General features: G+C 37.3%; 4 protein-coding genes across 5 annotated transcripts; 2 read left to right on the forward strand and 2 right to left on the reverse strand.

Annotated features, from left to right (window-relative positions):
- Positions 1-5,701: 5,701 nt before the first annotated feature.
- On the forward strand, positions 5,702-7,449 carry LOC113340010 (RNA-binding protein CP29B, chloroplastic-like). The gene is made up of 4 exons (XM_026585222.1): positions 5,702-6,285; positions 6,397-6,498; positions 6,664-6,981; positions 7,142-7,449. The coding sequence occupies exons 1-4, from the start codon at positions 5,794-5,796 to the stop codon at positions 7,232-7,234; spliced, it is 1,005 nt and encodes a 334-aa protein (XP_026441007.1). The 5' UTR covers positions 5,702-5,793; the 3' UTR covers positions 7,235-7,449.
- A 162-nt stretch (positions 7,450-7,611) lies between these two features.
- LOC113340008 (transcription factor bHLH89-like) lies at positions 7,612-13,081 on the forward strand. The gene is made up of 6 exons (XM_026585220.1): positions 7,612-7,698; positions 8,123-8,184; positions 10,377-10,667; positions 10,973-11,971; positions 12,084-12,665; positions 12,748-13,081. The coding sequence occupies exons 3-6, from the start codon at positions 10,629-10,631 to the stop codon at positions 12,847-12,849; spliced, it is 1,722 nt and encodes a 573-aa protein (XP_026441005.1). The 5' UTR covers positions 7,612-7,698; positions 8,123-8,184; positions 10,377-10,628; the 3' UTR covers positions 12,850-13,081.
- LOC113340012 (probable E3 ubiquitin-protein ligase XERICO) lies at positions 8,131-8,915 on the reverse strand. The gene has a single exon (XM_026585223.1). It carries the CDS (start codon positions 8,815-8,817, stop codon positions 8,161-8,163), a length of 657 nt encoding a protein of 218 aa, XP_026441008.1. The 5' UTR covers positions 8,818-8,915; the 3' UTR covers positions 8,131-8,160.
- Positions 13,082-13,688: 607 nt separating the features above from the next.
- On the reverse strand, positions 13,689-16,974 carry LOC113340009 (probable polyamine transporter At1g31830). 2 transcript variants are annotated; one of them, XR_003355238.1, is made up of 3 exons: positions 16,548-16,974; positions 14,556-16,139; positions 13,689-13,979 (listed from the first exon to the last, which is right to left on the reverse strand). XR_003355238.1 is itself a non-coding variant. In XM_026585221.1 (2 exons), exons 1-2 carry the CDS (start codon positions 16,548-16,550, stop codon positions 14,679-14,681), a joined length of 1,464 nt encoding a protein of 487 aa, XP_026441006.1. In that variant the 5' UTR covers positions 16,551-16,974; the 3' UTR covers positions 14,127-14,678. The 2 variants fall into 2 exon arrangements, 1 of the variants encoding a protein (XP_026441006.1); XM_026585221.1 differs by lacking the exon at positions 13,689-13,979 and having other exon boundaries at positions 14,127-16,139.
- Positions 16,975-24,088: the final 7,114 nt, after the last annotated feature.

Consider the following 24,088-nt stretch of genomic DNA (forward strand, 5'->3'; position numbering starts at 1 on the left):
TAGTAGGGATTTATAATGCAAAATATAGTCTTTTTTTCTAAAACTGAATGGAGGAGAATCCTTGGCTATCTATGCAAGAGCTTCAAATCTTAGGCCTTACTCCTCACTTTCCACTGAATTTCAGTTGAAGTTTCATCAGCAACAATTGCATTCAACAATGTTAATCCACCCAGTATGGCCCACGAACTTAACCAAGTGCATGAACTGAATTTCTGTTGCTTTCCGCCCAGTGTTCTGTAGTATTTGTACCAGATGCAGTCGAAAAATAGTGCACACACTACTGAAAAAGATTCAGTTTCATATAATATCTTCTTCTGTATTGTTTGCAACTGAAAAAAAGTGCACCCGACGAACTAAAAAGGTGGCAATGGAAACGACAAATACCAACTCTAACTGAACTGAGTTGGTATTTGAACCTCTAATAGTTATGTTGCTTTTAGATGCACTTTTGATTGGAAATATAGATAACCCAACCTCAGTTAGGTAATCTCACACAACCATTTATCTCTTTCCTGCCCAATGCATGAACAATTTTTGTTATAGAACAATTTGTCTCCTGGATAATCACATGAATTTTTTTTCTAGGAATCCTCTATCATGAAAGCATATCAATGCATGTAACACCCTTGTAGGGCAGTTGAGCATGCTTTAGGATGCCAAGAAGGGAGTTCCATGATTTCAGATTAAATTTCTCAAAGAGCTAAGCTTTCATAGCCGATATGTACCTACAGCCTGTAACAGTGCAAGGGCTGGCAGCCTAGCGCATACGCAGGTTACAAGAATGAGTTATGGATCAGTAGTAACGTGTCCGGATGACTCAATTGAGGGTGTTCGAGGTCAGATTCAAGACATATTGAGAAAGCGACAATGCAAATGAGTAACAAAAAAGTTGATCCATGCAACAACACCAGTAGCGGTGCTGATAATGATAGCAGCATCAACTAATAATGATAGAAGTAGTAAAAGTGATGAAAATTCTAGGGTCAACAATGAGAGGAAGAGTGATAACGGGGAGGGTTATTGTTTGCAACCGCTCTGAGTGAAGAGTGTACGAGCATTACTAGACTTTGAGTTTCAATCACCAGTGGTGTTCACTTGAAAACGGGAATATATTGTTAAGTCAATCAGTGAATGCTCATAGTTGGCCCACACCATATTAGAAAAGTATTAAGCACTCACATTCAGTGTAGGAGATTTTCCAAGTGTTTCTATGTGTTTATTTGAGATTAATTACAAACAGTGGCCTCATTTATCCCCGTCATTGTTTTCTATATATTGGCAAGATATTAATTTGTGTGTAATGGTGTTCAACGTGGTTTTTGACCCTTTTAAAACTAACCATTGTATCATGTTCGTATCATCATTTTAATCTATTGTGTTTTTGAATTTTTGGGTTGAATTTATTCTCACTAAATTCATGGGCACACTCTCCTTATCTCTGGCTACAACGATGTTGTGCCTATAGAGTTGTCAATCACTTGTGGTAAAGGTAAACACACCATGACATTAGTTGAGGTCGGGGAACACACTCCTGAAAAAATGACTCATCTAGCTAGATGATCATGGACTCATGGTTGCAGCCAAGGTAGTCAATTTCGGATTGTCTCGGTCGACACCGAGATACTGGTACAACTTTGTCTCGGGGAAATTCCGTTTTAAAATCTCGGTAAAATCTCGGTTTCATATTTTATATCCTCGTATCGATAATCACTTAAAAGAAACATAGTATTAGTAAATCTGGTTGTCCACCTTCCTCATCATCAACACCAAATAATAATTTTAGCCCAAGAAATTCAAACACAGCAACAAGCAATAATACTAGTGAGTGAATTAATCTTTTTAATTTTTGTATGTGAGATTAGTCCACTCAATTTAAAAAGAAAATAAAAATCCGGCCAAGACAAATCAATTCCGACCGAAAAACGCGTTTCCGGCCGAAATTTCCGCAAAGATTTCGTCCGACCGAAATTAACAAAATCGTGTCTTCTTGGACCGAAATCCGGAATTTCGCCGAAATTTCGGCCGAAATCGACTACATAGGTTGCAGCTTCCCGTTCAGTTTGCCTGGGCCCTTGGGTACGCCCATAGTTGAGGAGTACTATTTACAAGCTCGGAAATGGAAAATGTCTTCCTTGGACCAACCCAATGGAGAGATTGGCTGAAGCTGGTGTTAGAGCAAGTCTTATGGTGGAATCCAAACTATTCCAAGTGTGGAAAAATCATGGAATGTCAAGTCTAGTGGCTTTCAAGTTGGGGTCTTCCACAGAAAATCCAAGCAAGGTTCCACGGTTTCGTGGAATCTATCTGAACGCTAATAAGAATAGCGTTAAACGCAATTAAGAATGGAGCTAAAAAACGCAATTAAGAATTGCGTTTTTTTTTATCCGTAGATTTAAAATGAGTTGTTGAAATCTAACGGCTGAAAAAAATGCTCCATTCTTAATTGCGTTTTTTTAGCTCCATTAAGAATAGCGTTTCTACTATTCTACCATTACACTTGCGTTTCCATCCACAGTTCCAAGTGCTGAGGTGGCGTGGAAGATGTAAGATGGATGGATTCCACCATAAGACTTGCTCTTAGAGGTGTATTGCGGGAGGTACTGGAAGGGGTACATGCTATGTGGCGAATGGTGATTTGATGTTGGAGCTGGTTTAGGCTGTGGGACGGTGCGGGTGAATACTATACCCTCCCATGGGCAAATACATTCAATGCCCGGTGCGTATAATTATATGGAAACAATATTAAACCAACAATCCCGCTGTTTCGTGCACTAACACGATAAAACTCAAAATTTATCGTCGGACCACGTAATATTACCGATTTATGGCGAAGAAGGTCTACTTCGACCATTATTTAAGTTCCTTATCTAATTAGATATCCTAATCATGACAATTTCCTAACCAAGACCTAATCAGATTTGTTTTTGGAATATCATAGCTAATTATCATCTCTATATATATCATCTTATACACATCACTGAGATTGAACATGCCAATTATCAACACGAAAACAAGTTTTACTTTTATTCGCTAATCTGGTAATTTTCTTGAAAGTAAATTTTTATTAATATGAGGTACGCATTCAATCAATTATGTTATTTGAATTACTCTATTCAACATGGTTTGTCTATTTAATTTTAATCTCATATGTTTTAGGCCAACGTCAAATTTATTACTACCCGTTGGTATAAGCTTCCCAAAAACTCTTCTTCAATCTACAGAACTATGCAGTAACAAAAACAAGTAAATACAATTATGCAACGAGGAACAAGGAACTAAGTAATTACAATAAACCACTGTTATGTTGACATTAATAACATAATTACTTGCATTGACAGGAAATGACGCAACCATCAGAATTACAATGTTTTACCAGAGGATTGAAACAACAACCAAGAAGAGAGCCATCAAGAGTAAAACTTTAATAATTAATTTTTTATCACTACAATTTTATATGATGGAGAAACTGATATTAGTCAGAAAATTAAGTAATTTTGTGTTTACTACAACAGGCAGCATCCTTGGCACAAAAAGCACGTCGTGAAAAAGAGCAAAAAGAAAAAGTACATCAACCAAAACGAGAGTAGTCAAGAGTAAAATTTTAATTCATAACTACAACAATATAATATTATTTAATTTTGACTTAGAATATCAAGTAATTTCATGTTTAAAATTTAAAAGAGAGCCGATCCGTGGCTCAAAAAGCGCGTCGTGAAAGAGAGAAACAAGAATTAAAAGACAGGCAGATTCGACAAATAGAAGAAGACAATGGTATTTTTATGAATCATGGTATTTTTCCAGCAACTCTTCTTCAAGCCGAACAATTATGCAGTAACGAGGAACAAGTAAGTAAATAATTATAATGGAGAACAATTATAATATTTTTGTTATCTGTATATTAGATTATAACTAATTCACGTGTGATTTTTTTTTATTTGGCAGTTTGCTGAAAAGTTATCACGCAATGATAAGGAACGAAATGAGTTTGTAATTGAAAGAACTAAGGTACTATTTTATTAAGAATGTTTCATGTTGACTTAATATAAACTAAACGTCCAACATAATAATTACTTTCAAATATTTTCTAATGCAATTACTTGAATTAACAACAAAGGATGCAACGATCCCAACGAGAACATCGCATTAGAGAATCAGAACAACCAAAAAGGGAGCCGTCAAGAGTAATATTTCAAGAATTTTCTTTTTCATAATTGCGTAATTTGAAGAAAAATAATGTTCACTTAGAATATTTCATGAATTTTATATTTAAAAATGACAACATACATCATCATTGGCACAAAAAGCACGTCGTGAAAGAGAGAAACAAGAAAAAGTACATCAACCAAAAAGAGAACCATCAAGGGTAAAATCCGAATTCATAACTATAATAATATTGTATAAATATAACATTGAATATCAAGTAATTTTCTATATTTACGAAAGGCACGATCCTTGGCACAAAAAGTGCGTTATGAGAGAAACAAACAAGAAATAAAATATAGGCAAATTCAACAGATAGAAGAAGCCAATTATGTTCTCATTGAGCAAGGTATTCAAATAACATGTGAACAAGCAAATAAACAAGCATGATCTTTGGCACAAAAAGCACGTCGTGAAAGAGAGAAACAAGAAAAAATACATCAACAACAGGCCATGCAAACTCAAGAAAAATTAGAAAAAAGAAAGGGAAAGGCACTGCAATTACAGGCAAAAAACTACAGAAAATGATACTTATTTATCAGTGATTTATTTATGAATGTTATGGTTTTTACTGAAAAACGTCTTTGTCATTGTAGGATACCCGGTTTAAAAAAATAAGGACAAATGTTTAAAAAAATAAATCCAAATATTCATACTGTGTATATGCTGATCGGGTAAGAATAAAATAAACATAACTAAAAGTACATGCCATTGTTATCATATTAACTGAAGAAAATAAATATATCCACCTTTTCTTTATCGCAGATGAAGAAAAAACCCGAAGAACATAATGGACAAAGTAATTCAGAAATAAGAAATGGCGTCGAAGTGCAATTTGTTTTTTTATAACTTGAATGACAATTTAACTAAACTAGCTGAGATTCCAAATTATTGTTTAAATTTGGTTTTGTTAGTATAGACAAACATATTTCATTACGTCAATCAATTAATTTTATCTAAACAAACAAGACATACAATTTCAACATTTAGCATAAGTACACTTTATCCCGACTCTGACACGACTACATTTGAAATCTCACTAGTTGTGTGATAATTTCCCAACTCAAAAAGATTCTTAAGAGTGAAGCGAAAAGCTTTTAATCATGTAAAAATCCATAAAAAACTTAAACACCAAGCCTTATGTGAATTAAAAGATAACTATCAAAAAATGTGAAGTCAGCCTTGAGAGGTTGAGCCAAAATCTAGTACCACTATAATAGTATCTATAGGTAATTCCTAGTTATACAAATCCGTTGGATGTGAAATGCGGATGCCAAAGTTGAAATCGGTAATGTATCGGATGCGGTTGAGATGAAAACCGGTCTATACCGGCCCATGGTCGCCCTTAACTGCGGGCATTAGCTAGTAAGGGGTCACTACTGGGCCTAGTTTAGTCCAGTAATTGGAGGCAATATACAGGCAGGCCCAAGCAAAAACACCACTCCTTCCCCGTAGGGAAGTGAAAGAAGGTGTGGTTATCATTCTTTCTTCGTCTTCCAATTTCCATTTCATTCCCTTTCTCTCTCAATTTCTCATCTTATCCATTTCCAAATTAACGAAAAACCTTCTCTTCTCCGTCCATCCATCTCTTCAATGGCAAATACCGCTTCTGCTGCTGTTGCTGGAAGCTTATTAATTTTCAAAACAACCACCAGTACAACTAAAACTACGTCTTCTTTCCCTTTATCTTCTTATCCATCCACCAAAAATAGAACCATTCTCAGCTCATTATCATCACCATGCCCTTCTTCTTCTCTGGTCCACAACCCTCATGCTGCAATTCTCTTCTCTTCCTCCTCCTCCTCCATTAATAACTCCGACATTTTACCCATTGCCAATAAATTTAGGAATTTCAGAGTTTTGGCTTCAGAAGTCACCAGTACTGCTACTACCACCGATGAAGAAGTAGGAGACCAGTCGGCTTCTGCTGATGCTACTTCTACTTTATCACAACTAGCTCAGGTGGAGGGAACTATTGTTCAAAGACCTCCTTTTGAACTTTATGTCTGCAATCTCCCTAGAAGTGTTGGGGACTCTGAGCTTACTGAGATGTTCAAGCCTTACGGACCCATTGAATCAATTGAGGTAATTTACTACTAATTGTATTTGTTTACATTACTCAATTGGCTTTTGATTCTTGATTGAAGTGATTGAAATTTGATGATACATCACAGAGAATTTGTGTGGGATTTTCAGGTTGCAAGGAATCCTGAGACTGGGATAAGTAAAGGTTGGAGTTACGTCGTCATGAGTTCACTTGCAGAAGCTAAAGCTGCAATTATGGCTCTGGATGGATCGGTATTCAATTCAAACATTTTTCGCCCTCTTATTGTTTTTGATCTTAGTACCAATTTTACGAAATCAATTGTTCAATTGAGTTACGTTTTGATTGTTTGGATAAATAAGGTTGATGCCAATTGTGTTCAGTTTTTGACTGCTTGTTTCAATTGTTATTGCTGTTAGGATGTTGATGGTCGCGAAGTGAGAGTGAAATTCTCAAATGCCATGGTTGTAAAAAGAGTTCTTGAGGCAGCTAAGAAGAAGAAGAAAAAGAATGCTAGTACTGTTATGATCTTTGAGACCCCTCACAAGATATATGTCGGGAATCTAGCTTGGTCAGTGAAACCTGAAGAGCTGAAGATTCATTTTGGCGAGTTCGGAACTGTTGTTAGTACAAGGGTGTTATACGACCGCAAGGCGGGAAAGAATCGAGTTTATGGGTTCCTTTCATTCTCTACAGCTAGTGAATTGGAGGCTGCAATTGCGGGTGCCAATGGAACTGTAAGTAATATATAACTTTTGTGGTGGCGTGTACATTCTGATTTGGCCGTCTTGTCGTCGTTTGTAGGTGTAGGTGGTGTACCTTATGCTTTATAATTACTTCATAGCTTGTTTTATTGTCTTTTTGGTAGTAAATTGGTTCTTTATTGATTATGTGCAGGAATTTCAAGGTCGCAAAATGACGGTGAGACAAGTCATAAAGCCTAGCACGAGCACTGACTCCAGTGACTCTAGTGACTCCAGTGAGCCGTAAATGAATTGTGTAAATTCTGAAGTTTTGTAACTTTATGAAGTATACTGACTTAAGGAGGCCTAAATGTAATCTCTTTTTGATGAATCTCAAATCTAGCTATACAATTTGTGCATTAGCTAGCTATGATCAAGTTCAGTACTGCATAGCTTAAAGCAAAGTAGAAGAAGACATTTTTGTTTGCCTTAACTTGGAATATACATTCTTTTAACTCTTAAGTAGGAAATCAGAATTGGGCAGGTTATAGATTCAATATGTCACTACTTTGGTTACTATCCAGTCAGATTTTATGCGTCATCAGCTGATCACTTCTATGAGTCGTGAGTAGAAACAATGGGTAGATAACAGCTATTGCAGTTAGTTATCTGTGGTATGAAAATGAACTTCTGGCGCTCAGTGCATCCGCTGCAGGAGATAATGATGGTGGATGAAAAACGGAACAGAGCTGAACGCCTTTACTTTTCCAGGTAAACTGCCGTAAAACCTCAAAAATAAATCAAGCATTCAATTACTCATTTTGTATATTGATTTTCTTTATGTCATTGTTGTATCGACCCTGTCTTTGTTGCAATGACTTTCTCATTTAAACATTTTGAGTTAAACTTACTTGGATTCTTCGAAATCAATTTTTGTGGTTGCTGTGGTGACCCATGTGAAACATGCTTCTCTAGTAATAGATTAAAGATAAATACATATTACTATGATTTTATTTCAAATTTAGCCGATACAATGACTGAAACAATGACTTAAATAATATATTAATGAACTGACTATAACATTAATAACCTATACATAATGTTGTTGAAAGAATGTCTGTAATAGAATTTTGAATTTTACAAAAAAAAAAAAAAAGAATTTTGAAGAATTTCCTAATGTCTAATCTTTATGCAGTTGTTGACAGTTACAAACTTGTGATGAATGGAATATTGTCAGAAAAGATCCTCGCCAAATAGGTAACAAATCCTCTCCACCAGCCATGCATCTCGACTATGTTCCTCATTAATACTGCTTGTTTCCTCTGCACTACTAGTAATTTGCTCATGATGGTGAGAGTGGGGGAGTAGGTTAGATCTACATAGTGGACAGGTGACCTGGTTTTGGTCAACCCACTTATCAAGGCACTCTCTGTGAAACACATGACAGCAATTTGATAATTTTCGCATCTCATGACTTCTGTCCATACAGTTCATGCACACTGCACAAATCGTCTCTGATTCTGATGATGACTCTAACGAGTCCGAGTAGTAGTAATCGCCTTGATCTTCACCTACACACTTGCCTGATGCTAATGAGGCATCAAGAAAATCACCGAATTCTAGTATTGGAAGCCTTTTCTTGATTTCATCTAGGATACTAGGTTCCACTGTGACTGGGAAAGGCAGAATAGTATTCTCGCCTGAGATGATAAAATCTTCATCTGTACCGAGTTGATGACTAATACTGTTATCAACGACGAATAGAGGTAAACCCATATGAAACAGTACCACCATGACTATGAATTTCACTTCCACTGCTATTAGCTTCAGTAGACCTGCCAAGACCTTTACTAACGGCAGTTGAATATCACCAACACAAAGGAAACCCATTAGGTGAAACTGTTGGTTTCCTGTAGAGGAAGAGGAAAAAGAATAAGAATCAGGAAGTCGCCTGTGTTGCTCACTGTAAGCAAAATTTCACAAGTGAAGTGAATGGAAACACTGCAGGTATTTTTATACCAGACTTGAACTCCAACTAGAGCAATAAGGGGTGGTGGTGGGTAGTCGTCTTTCTTCATCATGAAGGGCTTAAATGCTTTAGCAACAAAAGTGTTAGATTCCCAAATAATATCTCCAACTTTTGTGTGTTGCAATTGTTATTGAAGCTGCATTTATTAGGCTTCACTTACTTTGGTACGGTTTTATAATATGTTACTAGGCAGGGCAGTACTAGTATACTATATAGAAGTGCCAATGATCAGAAAGTATTTGTTATAAGAATCCCGAAATAAAAATATAACAAAGTAGAATTTGCTTTTAAATTTTTAATCATCCAACCTTTTCACCATCTCTCCTTCCCTCACTCCCTCCCAAAGATCATGGAATCATCTCTGATATGGACGGTCTCGGTGTCGTCAAATGTGAGCCAGTTGTTTGTTTTGTCAAAAAGGAGAAACAATAAGAATTGTATCAAGGGCTCAAAAGGAAGTTCTCCTAGCTAATTAAGCTATACTATGGTTAGTTCACCGCAGAAGAAAACTGGTCAAAGAATCTAGTTTTGTGTTTAGGGTCAGCCCACGGCCAGATAATAGAAAGGCCAGACAGACAGGAATGAGTGACCAGAGTACTGGTGTGAGTACTGGATCATCATCATCATCATCATCATCATCATCAAAAGATGAAAGGAGGAATATTGATGACAAACATTTATAAATATCATATCAATCTCCAAGTCTGGACTCTGGAGAAGAACAATTTTCTTTTTAGTTTGTCTGTCCTCCTCAGTGCTGGATCATACTACTACCCTACTGAGAATACGAATACCAGTAATACATTTCATTTTTACCTCTATCCCCATTCCCCCACCACCAATAATTCATTGTTTTTTTGTTGGTTTATTTAACTTCTTGTAAATCAAAAACAACCACCAGCCTTGTTTCTCACTTGCAGTAAGTAAGTAACTCTCACTTGCAGGAAGGCACTCTTACCAACTCTTTATATGTCTCTTTCTCTACTGCAGAGAGAGAGAGAGAGAGAGAGAGAGAGAGAGAGAGAGAGAGAGAGAGAGAGGAAATCTGAAAACGCTTGTTCTTCTTATCTCATCACATCATCCATCCATGTATCTTTTTCAGTTCCCCACCCTTCATTTCTCACATCAATATCCTCTCCATCTTTTTTTGATTTTTTTTTTTTTGTATATATATATATATATATTTCTCTGTGAAGCTAGCTTTTACTGGGGTGGTAGTGGTACAAACACAAGACATCTTTTTTGTCTCAATAAATAATTTATTCTTCTTTCTCTGTCACCACACCAGTTTCTCTTTCTAACATATCACCATATACCTCATGCATCCACAGTACCCTCATCATCAATCTTTCTTCTTCTTCTTTGGAAAACTCAATCAACACTTTTTTTTTTTTTTTAATGCTGCTCTGCTCAACAACAGATTCTCAAGAATGGAGGACTGCTAGAGGAGGAGTACATCAGTATTAATAAGCTTCTTCATTGTCACTGAGCTGGTCATTTTCCATGAATGTGCTTCTGTTCCACAACATTTATCACTTGAGCTGGTTGCTTGGTAGTGCTGCTGAATTGATGATGGATAACACCAATACAAGAAGTTAATGAGCTTGTTTGGAGAACTAGTACTGCAACACCAACAAGAGCATTTACTACAACACAAAAGTGGAGTAATTCAATGGAGAAATTCCAAGGACCCACCAGCAACCACCACTGTGTATGTTACCTACTGCTCTTAACTAGTCCTCCTGTTTCTTGTTTTTCTTCTCTCAATTCACCATTTGAGATGGAGAGTATGCATTTAATTCTTAATTAAAACAACATAGGCATTCAATGCAATCATGGCCAGGGAAATTCTTTCCTCTTTTTTCTGACTCACATTCTCTCTTCTCTTCTCCTTTTCTTTTCTCTAACATTCTGCGGCCTCTCTCTGCTTTTTCCACTTTGAATATACTCTTCTCCTGCCCTGCAGACTAATTACTTACCTGTTATTCATGTGGTGTGGTGGATTTTTTATTACAGTTTGGAGGAAATTTGGATCAAGGGGTTTTGCAACAATGTCATGGAAATACTAGTTTCAATTTCAGCTATGGAGCACCGTATTTTAATCTAGAGGAAGAAAGCTTCACAATTCAGGAGGAACAGCAACAGCAAGAGGAACCCAACACAAATCAACAATCTTCTCTTTCACTTTCTGTCCCAATTACAAGCTTAGAAGACAAAATGCCGTTTCTGGAGATGTTAAAGAGTGTGGATTCACCTTATTATTCAGACCCATCACCAGCACCACTAAACCCCCACTTCAAGATGCTACTCACATTGCAACAGCAACATCAACATCAACAGATTCCTCATTTTAGTGGTAGCAGCAGTAGTGACCAGTCGTCTATGGATTACTACTACTCTCATCAATTGGAAGCATCCCAGCCAGTGGCATTTCAACCTCAAAGCTGTGTCACCGCCACCAAAGTGGAAAATCAAGCACATTCCTCTATCAAATCGGAAGATAACAAGGAGAATGGAGAGCAAGAGCACATGGAGCAGCTAGAACAAGATCATGCCCAGGACTACTACTTGTCTTTGCATCTTGAGAGTGCTAATAATGAGAATAACAAGACTGATAATGGAGAATTAGGCGGAGAACCCCCAAATCATTCTTCACCGGAGTCCTTGAACTGCAGACAGACTGTCTCATCCCCCACCACCACGTGCTGCTTGGCTGAAACCGAGAGCTGCATAAGCCCACATGATATGCCGCCATCAAAGACAAAATCGGCCAGTAAACAAGCATTGCCAGCTGCCCGACTAGTCACTAGCAGTACTACTGCCACCACTAGTGGTGGTGGTGGTGGACATGAGCGTGAGAAGAAAAAGAGAAAGCGAACGAGGCCCAACAAAAACAGAGAAGAAGTGGAAAGCCAAAGAATGACTCACATTGCTGTGGAACGCAACAGGAGAAGACAAATGAATGATCACCTCAACGCCCTCCGCTCCCTCATGCCTTCCTCTTTCGTTCAAAGGGTATGCGCGTTGCTGGCTCTCTGTTTACGACTTATTACGTTGAATCATCCTTTGAAATCCTCATAACTTTTCATTGAATTTTGATACATGTTGATTTGAATTTATCAATTAGGGGGACCAAGCTTCAATCATAGGAGGTGCCATAGATTTTGTGAAAGAACTGGAGCAACTGTTACATTCTCTCGAGGCTAAGAAGAGAACGAGAACTTCTTCAGAGGATGAGGATGACAATGAGAAGGTTGGTGTCGAAGAATACAAGGGGAGGAGGAGGAACAGAACCTGCGGTAATCATTCCTCATTGGCTCCATTTCTTGGGTTCTTCTCAGCGCCCCAGTATACCTCTTACTCATCATCCTTGTTTCTTAAAAATGATGCTGAGGAAGAAGATGAGAAGGAGGAGGAGGAGGTGATTAATGAGGATGAATTGAGGATAATGAGCTCTAATAACATCAAGCGCAGTAGTAATGAGCACGAGTACTACTCTTTGTCATTGTTATCGCCATCGTCTTGGTTGGGCGTGGACATTGAAGTTGTAGTGGTTCAAACACACGTGAACCTGAAAATTCTAGGACCAAGAAAGTCAGGACAATTGGTGAGAGTCATTGCTGCATTAGAACAAGATCTTAGACTTACCATCTTACACCTTAATATCACTTCTTTCGAACAATCGGTTCTCTACTCTTTCAATCTCAAGGTATTTACATTTAGTCATTGTGTTCAATGTGGTGATGTTATTCATCATTTTGCTAATTGCTAATTATGGTGTCTAAATGCAGATAGAAGATGATTGTAAGCTTGGAGGTTCAGCCGATGAGATTGCAACTGCAGTTTACCAAATTTTCAGCAGTACCAACAACCAGTTACATCTGATTAGCTAATTGACTATGTGTTATTATTACTGGTTAACTCACTCCAAAGACATGACTTGCTGCCAGGCTTTAGGAAAAAATGGAGCACATCAACAGCCACTGCTTACCAATCTTCTCGTAGGACTGCTGCTAACCAGGTGAAAGAGTAGGGGAGAAGATGGTGGAAGCTGAGCACTGCTGATACCCATGTAGGGGATGATAGGACGATTTTTTTTCTTTTTCATTTCTGAGTGTAGAAAAACAACCCAGGAAAAAAGTTGTGATGCTGCTGCTGCAGGAAAGGCAAATGTGGAGCTGTAGCCTGTAGGTTGCAGGCAGCAGGACCACCACCAGCACTGACCCTGAAAATCTTGTGACATGAGATTCTACTACTACAACACAAATCACAAAAAGGATGCCCACTCTGTTAAAGTAGTCAGTGTTGTTGACCTTATTTTCTTAAAGGTCTGGTCGTCACTCATCTGTAAATGATGATCTTTTTATCTCTTTTTCTTTCTTGACAATCTTGTTTGTTTTCTTCTTTGTCTTAACCTTCCTTTCATTGGTTTTAACAGACTTTGGGAAAATAGAAAAAATAATGAGTAAAGTAAGTTAAAGTTAGCAGCATCGGGAGATGAGATCTGTCTCTCCCTGTACTTGTACTGCCTCTGTGAATCATGGATTTTAACCTCCTAGTTTTCTGCACATACTCCATTAGAGATTTCAAACTTGGAATCTTAATACTACGAAAGGAGGGACACAGAGTAAGATTACTCAGCCATTGCACAAAGTCTTACTGCCAGACAAAAAAAAAGAAAAGAAAAAAGAACTTCTGCAGTTAACATTTTAAATGGCAGTGAAAACCTCACCGGAAAGTAAGATGTGAGGGTGCAGACTTGAGACTGGTTCAGCAGTGAAAGGGGCGTGGTTGACAACCAAATAAAGCAGAAATTCTAGATGCATATTGGCACACACTGATATCTAAAAAGAACCAGCAGGATTTAGGACTAAAGATGTTCGGTACCAGCCCACAACACATACAAAATGAGTTTAAAGTTGTAGGCAAAGTTCGACTAACAATACTGGCGGCTCAATAAATCAATCCACACATTTTAGAGATGTAACTCTGGCTTGTTCCAGGCTTAGTGATGCCTTTCCACCTGACAGTTTGCGGAGCAGTAGCAGTTAGCAAATAACACATACCTAAGTGGACGTTAATTTCATTGTAATGGATAGATAGCAAGTTCCAACTGGGCTTTAAGTCGCCTACTTTAATGAATAAAAATTTAGTTGTTGATTCAGAAAAAAGAAAAAAAGAAGTGATCAACTATTTCATAAACTAAAAGTCTCGAGTATTTCAGTTTATCATAAGAACAGCAGATTACAATAGAAACCCATATAAAACCATGGTGTACATTGTCTTGAATAGTTTTAACTACTTTAGTAAAGTCATCAATCCACACTTTAACCATGTAAAAACAGCTGGCTAACAACCAGGTAAGAAAGCAAGAACTAAAAACAGAGATCAGTAAAGAAACATGGGTTGAAACTTCGAACTATTAGTAACATACACCACCTGGAAGGAAGATTTTAACTCTAAACAAGATAACATCTAAGTTTTTTCTCTAATTCTAACATAAGTATGATCTATGACAGCGGAGGCATCATGATATCCTTTTCACAATTATAAAAAGCAACATCAACATAAGTCATTGAAGAGCGCATTTGTGTATTACCCGAGTAGAGGCTGTTCCCGTAAGATAGGGATTCCCACAAACAGATATCGTTCACATTCATGTCTTAGAATTCGCCCTCGTGGTTATCCATCATAAGTTTAGAAGGAAAACCCCTTTACCATATTAACGGACTAAAGACTGGGAACTGTCTCGATTTAAAGTGAAAAGATCAGGAAGAGCAGCGCTGGTAGAGAACTTTAACCATCCCCTTCTCTCAGTGTATCCAAATAAAGGTGGCAAAACGGACCCAACCACTATTGCTGCGAAACTTACGAGCATTACCTTCACAGAAGCGAGAGCTAAAACCACACAAATCAATATAGTTGGAGGCACACAAATTAATATAGAACCGACCGTTCCAACAGGAATTTTATAAGGTCTTGCCACTGCAGGGTACTTCATCCTTAGGCGAATAAATGCTATAAACTCCAGTATCATCCCAAAACAGTAAAGAAAGTTTTCTGCAGCTACAATCTCCTGAAAGCTCATCCAGGACAACAAAAGCACTCCTGAAGCAGAGAACAAAATACCAACTGAAGGGGTACCGTAACGTGATCTCTTGGCAAAGAACTCAGGAATAATTCCACGTTCTGCCATCCCGAGAAGTTGGAAAGAATCACTGCTCATCTCTGTTACAAAACATCCCATGTTTGATAATGCTGCAGCACCTTGTATCCAATATCTCAACCAGACTTCCCCTATGATTTTTGCAATGTCTGAAAAATATCCATCAGTCCACAAATCACGTTCAACTGGGACAGCACCCGTACCAATAAGAAGAGGGAAGAAGTATGCACAGACAACCAAGATTAGGGCATAAAACAAAGCCTTTGGAAGAGTCCTTTTTGGGTTAGCAACTTCTCCCGCCAGTGTACTGATTGAATCCCAATAATTCAAATTCCAAAATAGAGTGTTGAGATATAAACCCCAACTGACGTTATGAATATCTACCGCAAGCCAGTTGGAAGGTTCCAATTTGGGGATTGAAATAAATCCCATAACCATGAAAGGAATAATTGAGAAGACTCCTAAGAAGACAGCGAACCACCCCACAATAGTTAAACCTCTATAGTTCATGTAAGTAAAAGCTATTGTTAAAATGACAACTGCCAATGCCCTCGGCCAGCCTCCACCTAGAGCAGGGATAGCTGATTTCAAATAATCAAGAAACAGCACAGGGTACAGAGCATTATCAATAACCCCACTAAGCCATTTCATCCAACCCTGCATAAAACCCCAGTAAGGACCCAAAGCTGATGCAACCCAGGTAACATAACCTCCATTCTCTGGAAACATGGTACCCATTTCAGCAGTGATTAACGCTTCGGGGACACTCCATATGAAGGGAAAAACCAGAAAACCAACAAGTGCAAGGAGAGGGCCAGCTGCTTTAACACTGTCTTCAATACCAAATGGTCCTCCAGATACCTCATAGAAGATGAGAAAAATGAGGGGCACCATAGAAACTTTTTTGATATTATCCAAGACTGGAACCCCTCTCATATCAACTTCAGTATACTCCACATTATTGAAGCTCCCCATTTGAATTGAAGCAGCTTCCCTAGCTCCTGTGTTCCTCAATTTCTACAGTGAAAAATAAAATAAAAATCAACGATTCCATTCAATTTAATTCATAAAATGTAGAGTTACATTATACCAAAAGCAACCATGCAGGAAGGGGAAATCAATTGACATTTAACTAACCACAACAACAGGGTAGGCTGAAGCAGGTCACAAAGAAAAAAGAAATTAGGAGTAAAAGACAATTAACAATAGGGTTTATTGAATGAAGAATGATTCCCCTAATTTGGTTTCCATTGGGTAATTATTCCAGATAATTTATACAATGTTGGATGATATCTATTATCCTGAATTAGTTAAGGATTAAAAATATAGTTGCATGAAAGATGTAGGTATGGTATAGTAAAGAAAGCTAGATTCATTGATTCTGAAATGGAGTTAGATATAAATCAGGGGGAGTAAGTCACTTACCATGTAGGTTAGAAACCTATCTATTGAAGGAGCAGGAGAAGAGATATGATGAAAAATCACCTCAAAAACTGAGATGAATTTCTTCTTGAAAGTCTCCACTTTCAGAGGTTTTGTTGTTTGTCAGGAGGAGGTATGCGGTGCAATTCTCAGCATTGTTTGTTTTGTTAGGTTAAACAAGTTGAGATTCCCATAGACAAAATAATAACTGATCGAACAGAAAAGAAGAAAACGAAAGAGGAGGTTAATTTGCAGATCTGAATATGAATCACAAACTAATAGAATAGTCCTACTTGTTGCTGATGAATGATCGATTTGGGTTTTCAGAGTCAGTAATTGAATTCTAAGGTTGAAGGTTTGTTGGTTGGTGGAATTGGATTCTAATGGCAAGGAAGGAAAATCAATCTGTCATCTCGATTCCAGGGCTGGTAGTGTGACATACACGTGTGCCACTTAATCAAATGGACGGACGGAAAATATGGGTGAGACCCAGGCCAGCTGGAGTGTGCAACTCTGACTGAGAAGTAATCAACTCAACTGAACTGCAACGGTTTCTCATTTTGGTAAGATTGACTCGTACTTGATATATATATATAAAACATGTCCAATCCAAGACAGTTATGTTATGAGTTTGGGGTATTCTTTGGTAGTTGTAGTTTGATAATGGGTAATCAAGGTAAGTATTCGTCTGAGAATCATGTATACTATAGAGAGGGGAAAAATTCATGTCAAATTATATACTCAGAGTTTGTATCATTCATGGTATACTATAGAGAGGGAGGGGTATAATGGCTATAAAATCTTTAATAGCGCACGGGTTGATAGTTCATCATGTTTGGAATTGGTGGGTTTTCTTTTGGTTTCTTCTCTTTTCTTTTTTTTTCCCACTGCTTTAAGTTTCCTTCCTTTTTTTCTTTTCTGTGGAATTTCAATTTGTGGGTCTTATATGTAGTCCTGTCCTGTATAGTATAGTAGTATAATGGTGGGTGTCTAATATTGATTAAGATGTAAATATCAATTTCATATCTTGTTGATTGATGTGTATGTCTGTGATATTAATTCTGTAACCCACCACCACACCTTAATAATTCCATTAAGTGAGATTTCAATGGTTAGATTAGAAGATTTGAGTTCGTGGTTCTAGTTTTGCTTCATTGTTGTTGTTGTTGTCTTTAAAGGATTTATTGAGTGAGGAGAAAAACACCAACAAAATATAGAGCTACTCATAAATAAACCACCGAAATAAGAGAGGCAAACTAAAGATTTTTTTCTAATAGATAAAAGAGGTCGAACAACACCTCAGACTGTAAACAAAAGACGAGGGATGGTGCTGCTGAGCAGTCTACCATGAAGCCCTCGGATATTATCTACAACATTTAGTTCAGTTGTTACATTGACTTCTTGTTTGATGACTTAAATTTAAGGGAGAGATACTGCCGCATTTGTTCGGGATAATATTTGTTACAGAATATTGGTCCCAAGACATATAATAATTACAATCGATGATATATTTAGCTAGGTTACTGCTAAGTAGTTTTCCCTATCATTTGGTGTGTTCCAAGTGCCAATTTCAAAGACTTCGTTTCCATCATAGGCTAGAGAGAAGCGATCTCCTATCTTCTCAGCGTACATACTCCTGACCAGCTTTATTATTTGGCATGAATTGGATTCAAAATCCATTCTGCTTCCTAACGACACTGCCCAGTTGTATGCTTCCAGGGCCGCCCTTTGCTTTACTTCATCGATTGAGATTTGCCTAAGCACTGCTCCTCTTGCTCCCCTGCAATTTCCTGTATGATCAAAAAGGATTAACCCCATTCCATGTTTCCCTGAATTAGGGTGTAGGAAAGTTGCCACATTGATTTTCAGGGTAAAGAGAATTGGTTGTTTTCTTGTTAGCCTGAATTCAATGATTTGATTTTCAGCTTCCTCTTTCGAGTATAACACATTCATGATATTTATTTTTTTCCTATCATTGACATCTTTCTGATTGTTTATGTAGTGGATAATATCTTTAGCAATCCTGCTAGCATTTGGTTTTTTCTTTTCGAAAGTCAGATTGCATCTAGCTTTCCAAATATGCCATATAACAGTAATACACATCTCCGCCCATTCCATGGACTTGCATTGTATCTTTTATTATTTAGGAGGTTTGATAGCCATTCATGGAAGTCATCTCTATTATTGAAAACTTCATTTGGTTCCAAATGTAGTTCTCTCCACACCTGATGAGCTAGAGGACAGTGGATGAACAAATGAGAGACTGACTCCTCTTGACAGTTACAGATTTTGAACATTTTGTCAATGTAATGCAAGTGTCTACCCATTCTTTCTCCTAGGAAGGATAGAATGGGCTGCTTTCCATAAAAAAACTTTGATAGAAGGGGAGACAGCTAGTTGACAAATAGCAATCCAGTTTTTTGTTTCAAAACCATTTTGATCATTTTGTGCTAGCTTCTTGTAGAGAAATTTCACCGTGAAAGTTCCGTCCTTTGTCAATGGCCATGTGACTTTATCATCATGTCCTAGATTTATATTTGTTTGCAGAATTTTTCTAGCAATGGGATCAATGAAGATGTTGCAGATAAGAGTTCTGTCCCATTGTTGATGTTCATTAATAAGGTCAACAACCTTTTCAATATTTGGAGGGCAGGTGTTGGGTTTACAGATTAGAAAATCTAAACCTGTGACCCAACTATCCTTCCAAATATTAATTTTGTTACCATTACCTACTTGCCATTTTCCAAATTTTTGGATATTTGCTATGCCAGCCAATATTCCTTTCCAAACCCAAGAATCCTTTTGTTCGGGGATAGTCGGCATATGCATAATGTAAGTTTTTTCAAAATACTTGGCATGCATGACTTGAGTACCCAAAGTATCCGGTTGTTGTAGCATTCTCCAACCCATTTTGGAGATGATAGTACTACTAAACTTTTCCAAGTTTACAAAGCCTAGCCCCCCTCTTCTAACGGAATGCAAGTTCCAGACCAAGATTTCAAGTAGACTCCTTTTGGTTTTCCATCTTCTTTACCCCAAAAAAAGTCCCTTTGAATTTTATTCATCTCATTTGTTATAGCTTTTGGTACTTTAAAATTACTCATCTGATAATTAGCCATGGTGGAAGTGACGTGTTTAATCAAGACCATCTTCCCAGCTGGGTTGATAGTTTTGTTGTTCCACCCCTCCATCCTGTGCTTTATTAGATCAATCACAGGGTGAAAGTCTTTTACTTTAGACTTATTTGTGAAAAGCGGGGATCCCAGGTACTTATACTTAAGGGATATAGGACTGACTTTCAGAAGCCCTGTTATGTTCAACTTCTTATCAGGGGAAGTGTTGTTACTGTAGAAGACACCTGACTTAGCTAGATTGATCATTTACCCTGAACAAGAGCTGAAACTAGCTATGATATCAAGGATGTTTTCAGCCTCAATAGTGTTTGCTTTGCATAAAATGATGCAATCCTCAGCAAATAAGAAATGGCTTATCGGTGTGGCTTTTTTCACAATCTTTATCCCGTGGATTTTTCCTTCAATCTCAGCCTGCATAAGAGTTCTTGAAAACACCTCCACACAGAGAATGAATAGGTAGGGGGATAAAGGATCCCCTTGCCCGATCCCTCTTGTTGGTTTGAAAGTATCACAGGGAACTCCATTCAGCAATATGGCTAGACTAGTGGTAAAGATGCATTGGTTTATAATATGACGCCACTTCTTTGGGAAACCCATTTTTTCAGGGACAACTAACATAAATGGCCATTATACTCTGTCAAAAGCCTTGGACATGTCGATTTTCAACCCCATCCATTCTTGTAGGCCTCTCCTAGTTCTCATGTTATGGATAATCTCATGAGCAACCATAGTGTTATCATTTATCTGCCTTCCTGGGATGAAGGAAGATTGATAAGGGGAGATAATTTTACTTAGCAATGGTTTCATTCTTTGGGATAAGATTTTCGATATGAGTTTATAAGTGGTGTTGCATAAAGAAATTGGTCTGAAGTCCCCTGGGGAGGAAGGAAATTGAACCTTTGGGATGAGAGATACGAATGTTGCATTCATTTCCTTAAACATATAGCCAGATCAAAAAAATTTTAAACCAATTTTGTTAGGTCTTCTCCAATGGTTTCCCAATTATCTTGGAAAAAGTTTGGAGGGAAGCCATTTGGACCAGGGGCTTTATTGCCTTCCATTGCAAACAAAGTTGCTTTTGTTTCAGTATCCTTAGGGGTTTCAATGAGAATTTCATTTTCTCTCTCAGTTATGGAGGAAGGGATGAGATTTAGCATATCCATGTTTAGAACAGGATTATTGGTGGAAGCTATGATTTTGAAATGGTCTGTGAGACAATTTGAAATATCACTTCTTTCTTCCAACCAATTTCCATGTTGATCTTTCATGGATTCAATTCTATTTCTTCTGTATCTTGTCCTAGCAGCATTGTGGAAGAAGGAGGTATTTCTATCCCCCAGGTGTATGATGTTATTTCTGCTCTTTGTTTTCCAGTAATTTTCCTCAATGTCCTTCCATCTATTAAGAGAGGATTCAAGTCTCTTTAAAGTAGTATGTCATCTATTGTTCTTGCTGGCCAGAACGTCTATCTCCTTTTTAATCCTTGATATATGTTGTGTTGGATGTTACCAAAAGTGTTTTTGTTCCATCTGTATAGGGAGAATTTAACATTTTTAGCAAAAGAAAAACTCACAGATCCCTGTTGAGAAGCTCTCCAGGAGTCCATAATTAATCTCTTGCAATCTGGGTGTTCCATCCAACCCCTAAAATATTTGAAGGGATAGGCACCATCCTTCCAATCAGGGTTAGTTTTGAGAATGATTGGACCATAATCTGACCCTATAGCAATGAGATGATGAACTGTGGATTTTGGTAAAAGATCAATCCATTTTTCATTGCTTAGGGCTCTATTCAATCTTTCCTCCACCCTAGAGTTATCAGTTCTTTGATTGCTCCAAGTATAGGGATACCCTTTGAACCCCAGGTCTTGTAAGTTCATGTCAGATACTTTGTCTTTGAAGATGGTTGCTTCACCATTGTCAAAGATTCTACTTCCTTTTTTTTTCCTCTCTATTGAGGACTACATTTAAATCACCCATAACAAGCCAAGGGATGTTGATAGTTTCAGCTATTTTAACTAACATATCCCAAGAAGAGTGTTTTTCAACAGGGTATGGGCTAGCATTTATTTGGTTACAAGCTGAGCTTTCAATATTAATAGAGAGGTTATGTTTCAAATCATTGCCATACCCCCTGCTTGACATCTAGGTGGTACAAGGTAGTAATTGTGAACATTCATAGACTTCAGAATTTTATGCATGTTCCTATTTTGTTGTTTGGTTTCTATTAAGCATAATATATCTGGATTTTCCTTGTTAAGAATTTCCAGGAGATAATTTTGAGTATTTTTTGTCCTAAACCTTGGCAATTCCAGGTTATCACCACAATGCATTCCCAAAAGTATGATACTATATGGTACTCCTTTTTCTTAGAACTAGGATATAACATGCTTATTTTAGAGCTAATTTTCTGTGTGTGATATTTCATTGTGCCAAGTTGGGATTTAGATATGAAGTTGCAATAGTTTAGGATTACCTTTTGAGGTTTCCCAGTCCATGCTTCTCCTGATCCATTTCCTTCTTCCTTTTCTTCTACAAAGACTCTCTTTTTCTTAGAATTCCCTGGATTTTGGACTCTATCCTCCTGGTGTGCTGCTTCAAGCTTTTGTAGGATATTTGCTGGCCTTTGTTGTCTTGTCCAGGATTTGGATGGGCTATTTGCATTATTTGGCTGAGGAAAAGTGTTCTCAAAACCAGGTGGAATTGTTGGTGGGGACTTTTCGTTGCCGTTTACCAACTTTGCTCTAGCAACATTTTTGATTGAAGGAGATTTTGTATTTTTCCCACTAAGCTTTTCTTTTTTGCACCCAACAGAGACTCCTCCTCCTAGAGAGAAGGTTTTTTCCTTGTCCCATTCCATCAAATTTCCTTTGAAAGGAATGTTAATGAATGGGTCAGAGAGATCAACCGGCTTTAGGTTGTGAAGGAAATCTTCCTCCGAAAGAGCATTGTTATTGACCTCCCCCTCTTCTCCTCCTGATTCAACAATCTGTGTTTCCTTATCATAGAATCCCACTATTCTCTTTGCATTTGGAATATCATTGTTAGTAACTTGCACTGTGATCAGGTGAGAATGCTATATCTTTGCCGTTTGAAAGTCCTCGTAAAGATCCTAATAAACTAAAGATCCTAATAAGCTTTTTGTCCGTGCCTCTTGTAATAAGAAACATGTGTTTTTTTTTTGTTCTTTTGATCCATTTTATTTTTCCCAACTTGGGCTTTGAGACATTTTTCTTTTCACATTTTTTTTCGTTGGAAAATTTTGACAACATGTAGATGGTGTTTGGTGAATTCTGTATATCATGGTCATATACTATGGTGTGTTGACTTCGGCATGCCACAACAGTGTGGATAGTGGCTAGGGCAATGGTTCTTTCTTTTTTGTTTTTCTCATAGCTAGCTAGGAGAATGTTTTTTGATCTTAATATTTTGCGTTTTTAATACATGAGACAATTTTTCGTAATTAAATTAGTACTAATACACGTAGAAAAATGTACATCAAGATGTTACGAATGCATTATAAATTTTTTATTTTAAAATACTTTATGGGGGAATGAATACTGATGTTTATATTTCATTTCACCAGCATGAGTTTTTAACGGTTTGTGAGAATTTTTCTCCAGAGGCTAGTTGATGTTAAACCCTGATGTTATGCTGAAAAGGGGTTTATTTGTTATTGAAACTTTTAAAGAACTATAATTTTCTGTGTTTTAGTTTTAAAAAAGGGACAATTTATTCTCCCGTTAGGCAACAAATTTTTTGACTAAAAAAATTCAATCTCAAAAAAAATTTGACACAGAAAATTAAAAATTAAAATGGTAAAAATAGGATTTTCTACTGTCGAGATTACTCCAAAAGGCATGTGGATAAAATCCGATCGTATACCTATAACTACACTATTGCCCACGCTCCGATCCCACTTCTACCCCACTTTTTCTTAAACCGCTTCCCATTCTCCGATTCTTCTAAATTCTTAAACCGCTTTCCATTCTCCGAATCTTCTAAAAATCTTGTTTCTAACGTGGTGAACAAATTTTTTCTCGTTGTTGATTGCAGTCATGCCTCATTTTCTCTTTATACAATTTAGTATTAAAAACACATTGTATTATCAAATTAAATTTGGTAAGCATTTTTCGATTTGTGTTTGATCTAGCTCGATAGAATTGGTCTGTCAGTTATTATAAGGAATATTTTTCTAGCAATGGTATATACAAATGTTATACAAACTCAATACACAGATTGAACATAATGACTACTGTATTTGTCGAAGAAGATGGAGAAGTTCCTCAACCAATATTACTCCTATGACAACAACTACAGTATAACGACCATAGGAATGAAGCTACCCAATCACTACTGTTGCAACAACCACAACAACACACCAGTGTTGTGTTTTTAATACATGAGACAA

The sequence above is a fragment of the Papaver somniferum genome, unplaced genomic scaffold (genome assembly GCF_003573695.1).
Source record: "Papaver somniferum cultivar HN1 unplaced genomic scaffold, ASM357369v1 unplaced-scaffold_21, whole genome shotgun sequence".
NCBI lineage: Eukaryota > Viridiplantae > Streptophyta > Magnoliopsida > Ranunculales > Papaveraceae > Papaver > Papaver somniferum.